Source organism: Seriola lalandi, unplaced genomic scaffold (assembly GCF_002814215.2).
Source record: "Seriola lalandi dorsalis isolate HSWRI2012SDOR001 ecotype SW California unplaced genomic scaffold, Sedor1 jcf7180002054474, whole genome shotgun sequence".
Classification (NCBI taxonomy): Eukaryota; Metazoa; Chordata; class Actinopteri; order Carangiformes; family Carangidae; genus Seriola; species Seriola lalandi.
The window spans coordinates 35228-48277 of record NW_019525027.1 but is presented as its reverse complement, the minus strand read 5'-3'; the positions used below and the strand labels follow the sequence as shown (position 1 = coordinate 48277).

The following is a 13050-nucleotide window of genomic DNA, read 5'->3' as shown; positions in this document are numbered from 1 at the left end:
ATCTGGCCTACACATCTCCGTTGGATTCATTAAGAAAAATCATTAAAATCTTTAAGGAATGAAAGATTGTGTTGGGTGAGTAAATGAGAATCAGAGGCCATGAGAGTAAAAACATTCTTGTTGCTTCAACACGACAAGCTCCCTGTATGGTTAAAACAATGTTCAGTTTCATCTACTGTATATTGCATCCTTTGTGAAATGGGTGTGAGCGAATACAATGAAAAATAAATTAGAATTTGTTATTACTGACAGTTGATGAAGGCTTTTGAGAGCTAAACCAAACTATACAAACAAACCAGTAGAGAGGATGTTTAAATGTTGAATTTAAATGTACTGTACTATATATGTACAATAAACAGAAATTCAAAAAAACAATAATATAAACAAAAGATATACAATGACATATCCAAGTAAATTATGCAGCTTTTAAAGTAGACAATTGCTGATATCAAATTTATAATAGAAAAAAAATATCCAACTGACAGATAGAAAATAAAAAGTCAGCACAAAGCACAGGAGCATTTTGCTCTTAAAGCTATGTAAACAATGTCAGGGGCAAAATGATCTGCAGCACAACTTGATCAAACGGTCCACCATCTTTTTCTTTCTGTATGGGTGACTGTGCTTAAAAGATTGTTATTTGAATTATATTTGACTTGGGATCACATGATCTCAGTGGCATAATGACGCTTCATGTGCCTACACAAAGTATTCTTCACCACAACTGTAGGGCAGCAACGAGTATTTTTTTTATAATCTTACTTACATCTAAATGGAGGTTAAAAGCAAAGTACATAGGCTGCAGAAGTGGTTGAAGAAAAGAAGGATTAACATTCAAATGGAGTCCTGCTGCCAACTCTGGGTCACTGGCAATTTACGTAGTTCTCCAATTGCAGTGGACCAAAGCCAGAGCAAACTGATATTAGTACAGTTTAAATTACAATTCATGTGTAGTCATTGGTGTAATTCTTTTTTCACTGACAAAATTATAATAAGCAGACATGATCATCTTCTCTGTCATCTTGTGTTCAGTCTAATGAGGTCAGGATTGTGGTTAAACAAACTGACATGTTGCATAAATGATAATTAATTAGTTAATGAAACACTTATTACTGTTAACCATGCACTGTGAAATCGATCTTGCGTGTATAAATGAATGATTAACACATTACATTCCAGTGCTTCTAAATATTGATGCACTTTTCAAACAGTAACTTTATCAGTGACCTTTGATCTTCCTTATCAACTTTGTTTGCACACAGATCCAGCTACTACCCTATAGAAGCCTATAGGGAACTATATTCAAATGATGAGGTAAATCCACAATAGCATTTTAATTTTTCCACACATGTATGTGCTATTTGAGTAAAAATGAAAATGCAATATACCAATTTGCATTTTCATTTTCACATACTTGTATGGGCATTTTCTAGGACAATATTTGAATGGAGATGGAAATCTATTTGACATTTCATTTTCAAAGTCATACCTTGCTGCACAGTCAACAATATTCAAATGTTAATTCAAATTTGAAAATTAAAATGCAATTAACCCGGTCTACAAAGGACAATATTTAAATGCAATTTTCAAAACATCTATTGAATTTTTATTTATATGTCACCATGCTCTTTTGTATGAAATGAAAATGAAAATGAAAATGCAATAGATGTATATTGATGAATATTGCTTGTCTATTTGTAAAATTAGGTTAAATTATTTATATTGCATTCTAATTTTCAAATTTGAATTTCAAATTTTAATACGGTCCTAGAATGCCCATACAAGTATGTGAAAATGAAAATGCAAATTTTATTTTTTATTTTATTTTATTTATTGCATTTTCAGTTTTACTCAAATAACAAATATATATGTGGAAAATTAGAAAGCTATTGTTAAATGCATTATCATTTGAATTTAGTCTCCTATAGGCTTCCATACTACTCTTTACTATCCAGGCCTGGACAAGAATGCATCCTGTCATGTGGTTTGGCTCCTCCCCTGTGGGTTGCATTCACTTTTCAGGACAGGCGCTGCACAAAACACTGTGACTGAGTGGAGTAACATACAGAAGACTACAGTAAGTGAGATTGTGTTTAGAGAGTTTGACTGTAGATATACTAGTGTACTGTATGTGTTGCTGTACTTTTTACAGAATAATGATGTTAAACATATGAGCTTTTAATATTGATCGAATCAGAATTTAAAGCAGCAACCGGACACAATAGGCTACACCTCGACTACAGACATCAACTCCTCTAAACACTCCAGCTCTTTTGCTTCAAAGGTGTTGACTTCAGTAAGAGTAATGGTTATGAAATTCTCTGATAAACTGGTTTTAAACCTTGAGCTGATGAAAAAGAAGAAGAGGAAAGGAAGGAAGAAATAACAGCTATAATGAGCCATGCACAGCTTGTAACTGCAAGTATTAAACTTCTGTGTTGAGTTGAAATGATCACAGTTCATTTCCACAGTAGTGAGGAGTTTTCTCCTTGGTTAACCGTTGTTTTCATTTCAGATGAGGCCGATCTATTGCTGCAGTGCTTTGCTGCTGCTCTTCCTCATCCCCACAGGCTGTCAAGCTGGCAACATCCTGGTCTTCCCTATCGAAGGAAGCCACTGGATAAACATGGATATCTTGCTTCAAGCTCTGCACTCAAGGGGACACACTATTACTATTCTGCGTTGCAGCAAAAGCTGGTACATCAAGGATAACAATTCTTATTACAACACCATCACAGTTCAGGTGGAGAAGGCCTTCGATCAGAAGTTCATCACAAAAATGATAACTGAGACCATTGAATATGAAAGGGGGTCTCTTCCCTTGATACATTTTCTCCACCTGACTTTCGGAATGTTTGGTACGTTTGTTGAAGCTCATGAAACCGTGGGTGCATTTGTATCAGCAATGCTTGATGACCAAGAGTTGATGAGAAACCTGAAGGACAGCAAGTTTGACCTTGTGCTCACTGACCCCTGCTGGGGAGGTGGAATAATTTTGGCCAAATATCTGAACCTTCCTTTGGTTTTTAATGTTCGCTGGCTGATAGCTGGAGAAGGTCATCTTGCTGTTGCTCCTTCACCTTTATCATACATTCCTATAACAGGATCTGGCAACACTGATAAGATGAGCTTTTTTCAAAGAGTTAAAAACATGATTTTGCATCTAATAACCCAGATACATAAACACCTGGTGGTTAAGCTAATATACCAGAAAATATGTGACAAATATCTTGGGCCTGATAATGACTTTGACCTCTTAATGCTTAATGCAGACATTTGGCTGATGAGAGTGGACTTTGTGTTTGAGTATCCTCGTCCCACCATGCCTAATGTTGTGTACATTGGAGGGTTTCAGTGTAAACCCGTGAAACCTCTGCCTCAACACCTGGAGGAGTTTGTGCAGAGTTCTGGAGAACACGGAGTCATCATCATGTCTCTGGGGACTTTTGTGAGTGAACTTCCTGCTGACATGGCAAATGAGATCGCTGCAGCTTTCGCTAAATTACCTCAGAAAGTCATCTGGAGGTATAAAGGTGACAGACCGGCCACTCTGGGCAACAACACTTTACTAGTGGACTGGATGCCACAGAATGACCTCCTCGGACATCCTAAAATAAAATTATTTGTGGCTCATGGGGGAACAAACGGAGTCCAAGAAGCTATTTATCACGGCGTCCCAGTCGTGGGTCTACCTTTGTTTTTTGACCAGTACGACAACCTGCTGCGACTGAAGGAGAGAGGAGGGGCTAAGCTTCTAACCGTTAATACAGTTGACAAAGACAACAACTTCCTGAATGCCATAGAGGAAGTCCTGACTGAGCCCTCCTACAGGATGAACATGCAGAGACTCTCCAGGCTGCACAGAGATCAGCCAATGAAGCCGCTGGACACCGCCCTCTTCTGGATAGAGTTTGTTATGAGACACAAAGGTGCAGCTCACCTGAGAACAGAGTCCTACAGACTGCCCTGGTACTCCTACCACTCTGTAGATGTAGTGTTGTTCCTGGCTGGAGTTGCTCTGCTCATGCTTTTAACTCTATTCCTCTTGATGAGGTGTTTATACTCTGCAATGTGTAAACCTAAAGTGAAACGTGACTAATCATTCAAGGGATATACATTTTGTAAATTCATCTCATTTAGAAAAAGAAATATCAATAATATCAGTACAAAAATGGATGTTGCAATATTTTGTTATAATTTTGAGATTTAACTGCCCAGTAATGCAGCTTTTTGACAGTTAAACAAAGGTATTGTTTTGTAAAGGCAAGATTTTGTAGTATGTTATTTAATTTGTTTGATATTCATATTGTATTAACTAAATGTATGCTGTGACCTTTTTTCATAACAAACACTGAACAGCTAAAATTGTAGGAATGAATTTAAGGTTGGAGCCATTTTCAGTTGTACTTATATGTTGTTGCTTTTCATTTATTGTTTCATTTTGTGTGTGTGTGTGTGTGTGTGTGTGTCTATCCCTCCAACCACTAGGTGGAGCATCCTTCTTTGAAATAAATTATATAGATAGGAGGCCAGTGCAATCAGCTTCAGGTGTTGCTGCTTTGTGTGTGTGGGTGTTTTTTTTGAATGTGCATGTGCCATGTTGAGCCCCACTCTTTGTTTATGCCAAATGTGTGAACTGTGAATTGTCTTGTGGAACATTAAGGAGCATTAAGTGGTGAGCTGCAGCACTGAATCTCACAGTAGCATCCTCTCAGTGACTTTTAGATAGTAGTAGATAACAGGGACAGCACTCTGTTATACCTTATATTCATCCTTCGAGAACCCAACCAAAGATTCAGCTGAGTGAGTTCTATTCATTCTTAATATTTTTACAGCTTGTTGATGTTGTGTTTAAAAATTACTTCAGTTCTAGTAGAAAGTCTAAATGAAGTATAAACATGGTAACAAAACACTTCCTGTAGATTAGTTCAGAGGATTGCCTCACTGCAGTCAACTTTCCCTTAAAGAGAATTTAAAAATAATTATTCATTGCTGTCACATCAACCGAACTGTTGTCAGGGGTGAGGCGAGTTTAAAAAAAAAAAAAAAAAAAAATCAGGAAATGGTTTTACAGTCTCATAGTCTCCTTGTCTCATAGACACAAAATGGTGTTAAAGTGTTGCCTTTTGAAACAGTGGACATAAAACTTGCGGCATAAATAAACAGAAAAGTGTTTTTTCTACTCTTTTGATACACAATGTCACACAGCATTTCCCAGAATAAACTGCACTGCAGTTCTGGCCCATTGCACCACTTGTAAAGAGACAAACATCTCATGTAACTGTCATGAGGGTGGGACAAAAGAAACCAGGAAGTGTTTTATCGTCTCACTGCTTCGACCTCAACTCTCCACTGAGTTTACTATATGTGTCCAAGAGTTTGTTGACATAAGTGGAAGGAAGGTTTTCTCTGTAAACTGTAGCATTTACAGACTTTCTTTCCGGGTACAGACAAAAAGGTAAGTTATCTTTGTTAACGTTTGCTTCAATCTTTTGTCAGTTGATGTTTCTCAGTTGAATGAAGATTTTATTGACTCGTTTTCATTGTTGAAGGATTAGACATTCGATCACTAAGAAAATCGGTGCATGGTATTTGTTTTACATGCAGTGATAATGTGCTTTCTTAGAGGAAAGGTCTTGAATATTTCCTTTATGCAGACTGAACGCAATATTCATAAAAACATGCATGCTCAGGGAGATTACAGTTTAACACACAATGCATCCAGAGCTCTTGGCAAGGAACAGCACTCTAATTTCCTCAGAGAGGCCCATTGTCGGTAGTTAGAGGGGGAATTTTTTTGTAAGCAAGCAGAGACATTTAAAATGAACATCATTATAGTACGCTGTTTTGGATAGGCTGGTATACCGTCAACCTTTGTTGTGCACACATTTTCTAGATTTGTTCAATAATGGCTATCTGCTTTTTGTGGGTTTTTTTTTTTTTCTATTTACATTCCAGACTGCACCATTGTTGTTTTTTTGAAGATTTGAAGATGATTTTGTCACTGGCTTCCATCGCTACTCTTTTGGCCGTCATTATTCCAGCTTCTCATGGTGGGAAGGTTCTGGTGTTTCCCCATGACGGCAGCCACTGGGTGAACATGAAGGTGCTTGTTGAGGAGCTGCATTCAAGGGGACATGCTGTGACAGTTATCCGGGCCGCAGACAGCTGGTACATCAGTGAAACATCTCCACATTACAATACCGTCACAGTGAATATTGCTGGTGCCGAAAATGAGGATTTTTATCGTCTCTTTGTCTCTGAAGTTATTAAAATTAAGCGAAGCCAAGGGTCTGTGTGGGCCCGTTTCGCTTTAGACATGGAATTAAAGGACAAGTTCTCTGAATTACACAAGAGAGTGTGTGAAATGGTTGTGAACATGCTTGAAAACAAAGAGTTAATGAAGTCTTTTCAAGACGGCAAGTATGAGGCGGTTTTGACAGACCCTGCTGACGGAGGAGGAGTAATGCTGGCTCACTACCTCGGATTGCCGTTAGTGTTTAATGCTCGGTGGACTGTTCATGGTGAGGCCCATTTTGCTATTGCACCTTCTCCACTCTCTTATGTCCCGCTTCCGCCTTCAGAATTAGCAGATCAGATGACTTTCTTTGAGAGGGTCAAAAACATAATTTTTTACATCATGAGGATGCATTTGTACAAACAGGTAGCTGGACCACATTATTCTGCATTGGCCAACCACTTCATTGGCCCAGGTGTGGACTATTTCTCCCTGTTTCAAGCAGCAGACCTGTGGCTGATGAGAGTGGACTTTGTATTTGAGTTCCCTCGTCCCACCATGCCTAATGTTGTCTATATGGGAGGGTTCCAGTGTAAACCTGCAAAACCTCTGCCTCAACACCTGGAGGAGTTTGTGCAGAGCTCTGGAGAACACGGAGTCATCATCATGTCTCTGGGGACTTTGATCGGAGAGCTTCCCCATGACTTAGCCAATGAGATTGCTGCAGCTTTCGCTAAATTACCTCAGAAGGTCATCTGGAGGTATAAAGGTGACAGACCGGCCACTGTGGGCAACAACACTTTACTGGTCGACTGGATGCCACAGAATGACCTCCTAGGACATCCAAAGATTAAACTATTTGTTAGTCATGGAGGAACAAATGGAATCTATGAGGCTATATATCATGGGGTACCAATTGTAGGAATTCCCATTGTGTTTGATCAAGCCGACAACCTCTCCAGACTGAGAGCAAAGGGAGTCACAAAGGTTATGGATATTTCTGTATTGGATAGGACAGCACTTCAGACTGCCATAGAGGAAGTCCTGACTGAGCCCTCCTACAGGATGAACATGCAGAGACTCTCCAGGCTGCACAGAGATCAACCAATGAAGCCGCTGGACACCGCCCTCTTCTGGATAGAGTTTGTTATGAGACACAAAGGTGCAGCTCACCTGAGAACAGAGTCCTACAGACTGCCCTGGTACTCCTATCACTCTGTAGATGTTATACTATTTCTGCTCACAGTTGCATTACTTATTTTCCTATTTTTTGTTGGGTTAGTGTGGTCTTGCTTCAGATTGTGTTTAAAAACAAAAATGAAATCTGACTAACAGGGAAGGGTGCATTGTTTGATTTCACACTGGTTAATGTCTTCTGGAAAAAAGCGTGTCAAAGAATGAACATAACTGCCAGTTCTGACTGCTAACTTGCTGAATAAAGTCTGTTTGTTTACTTTGTCTAAAGCAGAGTCATTTGATTTATCAGTCTGCATCCTTAATTTTCACTCTAACCAAATGAAAGTCTGAATACTCGCAGCAAATGCAACATATGACTAGAATATTGGCAAATATACAACTCTTCTATTCTCCATTTTTCTGTATGCAAATATCCTGAACAGAGAACAAGATATTAAAAAAGTGTTGTCTGTAAGACTGAAGAAAAATCATGTACATTTGTAGGTTTGTTGAAATAGATGCATTAAAAATGGATCTAAATGCACATTTGCTGATCCCTTCACCAGCCACCAGGTTATGCTGTTCAGTCATTTAAAGTTGTTTTCTAGGCTGTTGAAGTAAAATGTCAGCTACTTGGAAAAAAAACTGTCTCATTTTGGAAGACAGCAGAGCACAAAGACGAGCAGTGCAGGCCATATGACAACACAAGCTGCTCAGATCATTACGGCATGTAGCATTAGCTTTTGAGGGAGAATTAATTACAAAAATGCAATAAAACTAGCAAAGTGCAATGTTGCTACAACCTCAACCTTTTATGAAACTAAACACTTGTAACACAGGGAAATAATCCTGCAATTTTCAATGTTGCTGTTTTCCAGTCATTTGGTTTTGTCACTGATATTTGCATAAGAGTTAGACACAATGGAACACCTTTACTCCACTTTGTACTTTCTTATCACCTTTAAGAGCATGAAATTGCAGTACAAAGGTCCTGCTCAGACTGGACCTTGGACAGACTAGCACAAGTTCTGCTCTCTGCCAAAGGAGAAAGACCAAAAACAAATTACGCTGACTGCCAAAAAAGGTAATATTAGCATGTTTTAGTCTTTTTCCAATAGAAATTAGTGATTTCAGTTTGAGATTTGAAATTACATTAATGTATTTTCCAGAAGTTAATTTTTAACTGAAAACGTGCAATATATTTTCTTCTTGCTCCAATGGTTTTGATTCCCACAGGTACAGTTAAAAAGTTATTGTATATTTCATTTAATTATAAGCAAAAAAATAGATATAGATAGACTAGATGGAGGGTATATAGTGGGATTTTTATTGACAAATTACTGACAAAAGCTGTTTCTATAAAAAACATTACTTGTATTGAAAATTATGCATTTGATAAAATATAATCTAATATATAATATGTTTTCTTCCATAAGAATAAAAATGAATTGGCCCTGGGTCTGGATCATGCTCTGCTTCCTCTGTCCAACTGTGGTTTATGGTGGGAAAGTACTTGTTTTTCCAGCGGACGGGAGCCACTGGGTGAACATGAAAGTCATCATAGAGGAACTACACTCAAGGGGCCACCAGGTTTCTGTTGTGCGATCATCAGACAGCTGGTACATCAAGGAAACCTCGCTGTTCTATACCTCAGTTACACTCGATATTGAGTCTGGATTTGATGAAGACTTTATGACTAAGTTTGTGGCCCGGTTGTTGGAAATCCAGAGGGAAGGGAAGTCTGCCTGGACACGTTTTAAACTGGAAATAGAACAATCACAAAAGGCCTCTGAGATGTATGAGAAAACATGCAAAATGCTTGAACTGCTTTTTGAAAGCAAAGATCTGATACAGTCACTAAAAGAGGCCAAATATGACCTTGTCCTCACAGATCCTGCTATACCAGGGGGTGTTATACTTGCCCACTATCTCAAGTTACCTCTTGTGTTCAATGTCAGATGGACTAGTCACTGCGAAGGCCATTTTTCAATTGCACCTTCTCCTCTTTCTTATGTTCCCATGACAGGGACTGAACTATCAGATAAAATGAGCTTTCTCGAGAGAATTTTTAACACCATCATTTTTGTTTTTACAGAATATCAAATTGTGCATTATGTCTTACCAAATTATGCTGGCTTACTTGAAAAATATTTAGGTCCAGATGCAGACTACCGCTCCCTGTTTCAAGCAGCAGACCTGTGGCTGATGAGAGTGGACTTTGTGTTTGAGTTCCCTCGTCCCACCATGCCTAATGTTGTCTACATGGGAGGGTTCCAGTGTAAACCCGCAAAAGCTCTGCCTCAACACCTGGAGGAGTTTGTGCAGAGCTCTGGAGAACACGGAGTCATCATCATGTCTCTGGGGACTTTGATCGGAGAGCTTCCCCATGACTTAGCCAATGAAATTGCTGCAGCTTTCGCTAAATTACCTCAGAAGGTCATCTGGAGGTATAAAGGTGACAGACCGGCCACTGTGGGCAACAACACTTTACTGGTCGACTGGATGCCACAGAATGACCTCCTAGGACATCCTAAGATAAAACTATTTGTGGCTCATGGAGGAACAAATGGAGTTCAAGAGGCTATCTACCATGGAGTTCCTATACTAGGACTTCCTTTGATTTTTGATCAACGTGATAATATATTTAGAATTGAAGTAAGAGGAGCAGGGAAGATACTTGACATTTTTACTGTGAATGAAGACATCTTCTTTCAGGGTGTTCAGGAAGTCCTGACTGAGCCCTCCTACAGGATGAACATGCAGAGACTCTCCAGGCTGCACAGAGATCAGCCAATGAAACCGCTAGACACCGCCCTCTTCTGGATAGAGTTTGTCATGAGACACAAAGGTGCAGCTCACCTGAGAACAGAGTCCTACAGACTGCCCTGGTACTCCTATCACTCTGTAGATGTGATGCTACTCTTAGCTGGACTTGTGTTGATCATTCTGGTCACCTTTGTTGCCTTAATAAGGTGTTTATGCTGTAAACTTTGTATGAGAACAAAAAGGAAATGTGATTAAAAATATTTTAAGTGGCAACCAAGCTGAAATTTAAACCACAAATGCTTATTTCATGTCCTTTAAATATGTGAAATGTGAAATTGGTAGCTTAGGGATTTGATGGAGAAAATAGAAATATATTTCAAATAAGTTGCAAGAGTTATACGTTGGTCTGATTCTAGTAAAAAAAAAAGGACAATATATCCAAATCATTCATTGTTTTAGATTATTTATTTTATCCACAAGGAAAAAGACATATGTTTAAGGCTGATTATATTTGACTCACTATATTCTCAGAGAAGTTTTATTTTACATACCCAGTACTCTGGGTAACCTTTAACATGTAATGTACATGTACATGTAGTACATTTTTAAAAATTCTATTCACATCCACATTCAAAACACTTTGAATATGTGACCCCTTGATATCTGTAACTTCAGATCAGCATCCAAATGTTGAGATTTTTAACCACTGGTATAGCAGGTAACAAAATGTACAGTTGCATTGCTGATTTAGAAGGAACAAAATAAAAGCCTTTCTTAAAATTTCAAAATAAGTTGCTTGTTTGCTTCTTGCTTGTTCGTGAGCTTGTCCTATTTCATTAACACAGTGGAAAGCACCTTTGCATATATAAAAACTTTTCAAATTCACTCTTAATCTCTGGCACAATATAGTTTTCATTTTTGTTTTTAAATAACTACATTCTTTCCTCAGCATTGCACAGTATCAACGATTCAGGTTCTTATCTCCTCCAAGCCGAGTGTAACCTAGCATGGATTTAAACACATCCAATTTCACACACAAAGATTAGAATGACACGCCAAGGTTATACTGGGCCATTATAAAACATGGCTATATATAAGCCTTGATGTGTGTCTTTTACCTGTAGGGTTTTGCTTTGTGGACTCTTTTTTGAAATCCCAACTATTTTATGCACATAAATATATTTAACACATAAAATTACATTAATTTCAATGTTAAGGAGAAGGTGGAGATTTCATTCTAGATGAAAAACAAATTGAAATGTTTGATCAACATAAATATTTCAGTGCTTCAGATGATGAATACTGAAATTCTATAATTCTTTTTTTCCACAACGACACAAAATGTTCAAGTGGTTTTGAATACTCTTAACTAATTTAGTAAATAGTCTCATTTCTCCTGGCTTTGGTCTGGAATGGTATTAACACTACTGAAAAAAATGTACAATTTATTTCTCATGCCTCTTCGACAGTCCTCTCATGACGATTGATATTACTGCAAGAACTATCTTGATTTTAATGGATGAAAAACAATTGGGTAATGATTTTTGCACACGTTCACAGGCGGGATATTTACTGCAACATTTCACAAAAGCATAAAAAATAGAACACATTTAGAGTCAACTTCATCTATAGAGTAGAGGACAGTAAGGAAGCTGATCTTTACCTAACCACTATGGATTGTGGGTATATTATTACCTCATTATGCATCTTTAATATATTACATCTGAGAAAAAGCAGCAATCTTAGTGGGGTCAGACAGAAGTTGCCATTGTGCTTAAGTCTCCCTGTCCCATAGTCCCTGAAGCTGTCCCTTAATACATGGACATGGATATGTCTCTGGAGACTTTAGTAGGTGAAATTTACTATTACCAAAAAAGTGAGATAGCTGAAGCATTTGCCAAATTCCAAATGTAATGAGAGTGATAGACAAGCTACTCTGGGCAAGAACAATTTACCATCAAGGTCATAAAAAAATAGAAAAGTTAATTTCTCACGAAAGGAAAGAAAGTAGTTTCATAGTCTGTTGAGTCCCAGTTGTGGATGTACATTTGTTTGCTGATGAATATGACACCCTGCTGTGTCTAAAAGTGTGCGGAGTGGAGAGGATAAAGACAACAACTTCCTCAGGGCCATACAGGAAGTATTGAATAAGCCCTCCCACAGGATGAACATGCAGGGTCTGCCCCAATTTCTACACTTAATGGGCTTAACCGGGCAATGTTGTAAATAACAAGGAATACAAGTCGGAACTAAACTACTGCTGTAAGCGTCGGCTTTGGCTGACCTGCAGAGAATGTCCAGGCTGCAGAGACCAGCCAATAAATCCACAAGAGACTGTGGACAGGGGACATCCTCAGACACAAAGGTGCTGCTCACCTGAGAAAACCACAGACGTCTTCCTCTGTATCATACTTTTTGAAACATAAGTTTATTCTACTGACTTCTTTTTTTTTTAGCAAAGGGCTGTGTTAAGGTATTGAATCTGGCATTTACTATAAGCGCACTAAAGGTAGAAAGGATATTCCCAATGTTACCATAGTTTGCTGTGAATGTCAAAACAGCAAAATTGAAATGATTATGTTTTGTTCAATAGTGTATTGGTAATTGCAAAATTCACTTGCTAGAGGGATGTTACAGTAAAACCTAGTTTCACATCTGATTTAATCTCACTGAAATTCCCAAGACTGTAGATTTGTAAGCATTGTGGAAACTAACATGCTATTATGACATGACTGTACAAAATCCCTGAGGGTTGTTACTTAAATAAATAAATTCTTTTATTACAAAACAATTTAAAAAAAACATGCTGCAAATATTGTAATAGATTTTGTGTCTACATCCTACTTTTGTCTTGTTGCAGCCATGATACA

At 38.1% G+C, this 13050-nt stretch overlaps 1 protein-coding gene and 2 pseudogenes across 4 annotated transcripts; all 3 read left to right on the top strand.

Moving 5' to 3' along the window:
- The first annotated feature begins 2010 nt into the window (after positions 1-2010).
- Positions 2011-4538, top strand: LOC111659137 (UDP-glucuronosyltransferase 2C1-like). Of its 2 annotated transcripts, none has more exons than XM_087175527.1 (2): positions 2011-2077; positions 2516-4538. In XM_087175527.1, the coding sequence occupies exon 2, from the start codon at positions 2516-2518 to the stop codon at positions 4097-4099; it is 1584 nt and encodes a 527-aa protein (XP_087031653.1). In that variant the 5' UTR covers positions 2011-2077; the 3' UTR covers positions 4100-4538. The 2 variants fall into 2 exon arrangements, with proteins under 2 accessions (XP_087031653.1, XP_087031652.1); XM_087175526.1 differs by lacking the exon at positions 2011-2077 and adding an exon at positions 2087-2418.
- Positions 4539-5307: 769 nt separating this feature from the next.
- LOC111659139 (UDP-glucuronosyltransferase 2A2 pseudogene) lies at positions 5308-7702 on the top strand (annotated as a pseudogene). Its single transcript, XR_015437602.1, has 2 exons — positions 5308-5458; positions 5959-7702. The product of XR_015437602.1 is annotated as a UDP-glucuronosyltransferase 2A2 pseudogene (transcript).
- Positions 7703-7858: 156 nt separating this feature from the next.
- Positions 7859-10971, top strand: LOC111659138 (UDP-glucuronosyltransferase 2A3 pseudogene; annotated as a pseudogene). Its single transcript, XR_015437603.1, has 2 exons — positions 7859-8498; positions 8851-10971. The product of XR_015437603.1 is annotated as a UDP-glucuronosyltransferase 2A3 pseudogene (transcript).
- Positions 10972-13050: the final 2079 nt, after the last annotated feature.

Bases quoted from the DNA above. Each gene is read 5' to 3' on its own strand.
- LOC111659137 (XM_087175526.1), top strand. From the start codon at position 2,395: ATGAGCCATGCACAGCTTGTAACT. The intron at 2,419-2,515 runs GCAAGTATTAAA...TTTTCATTTCAG, and splicing joins GCCATGCACAGCTTGTAACT to ATGAGGCCGATCTATTGCTG.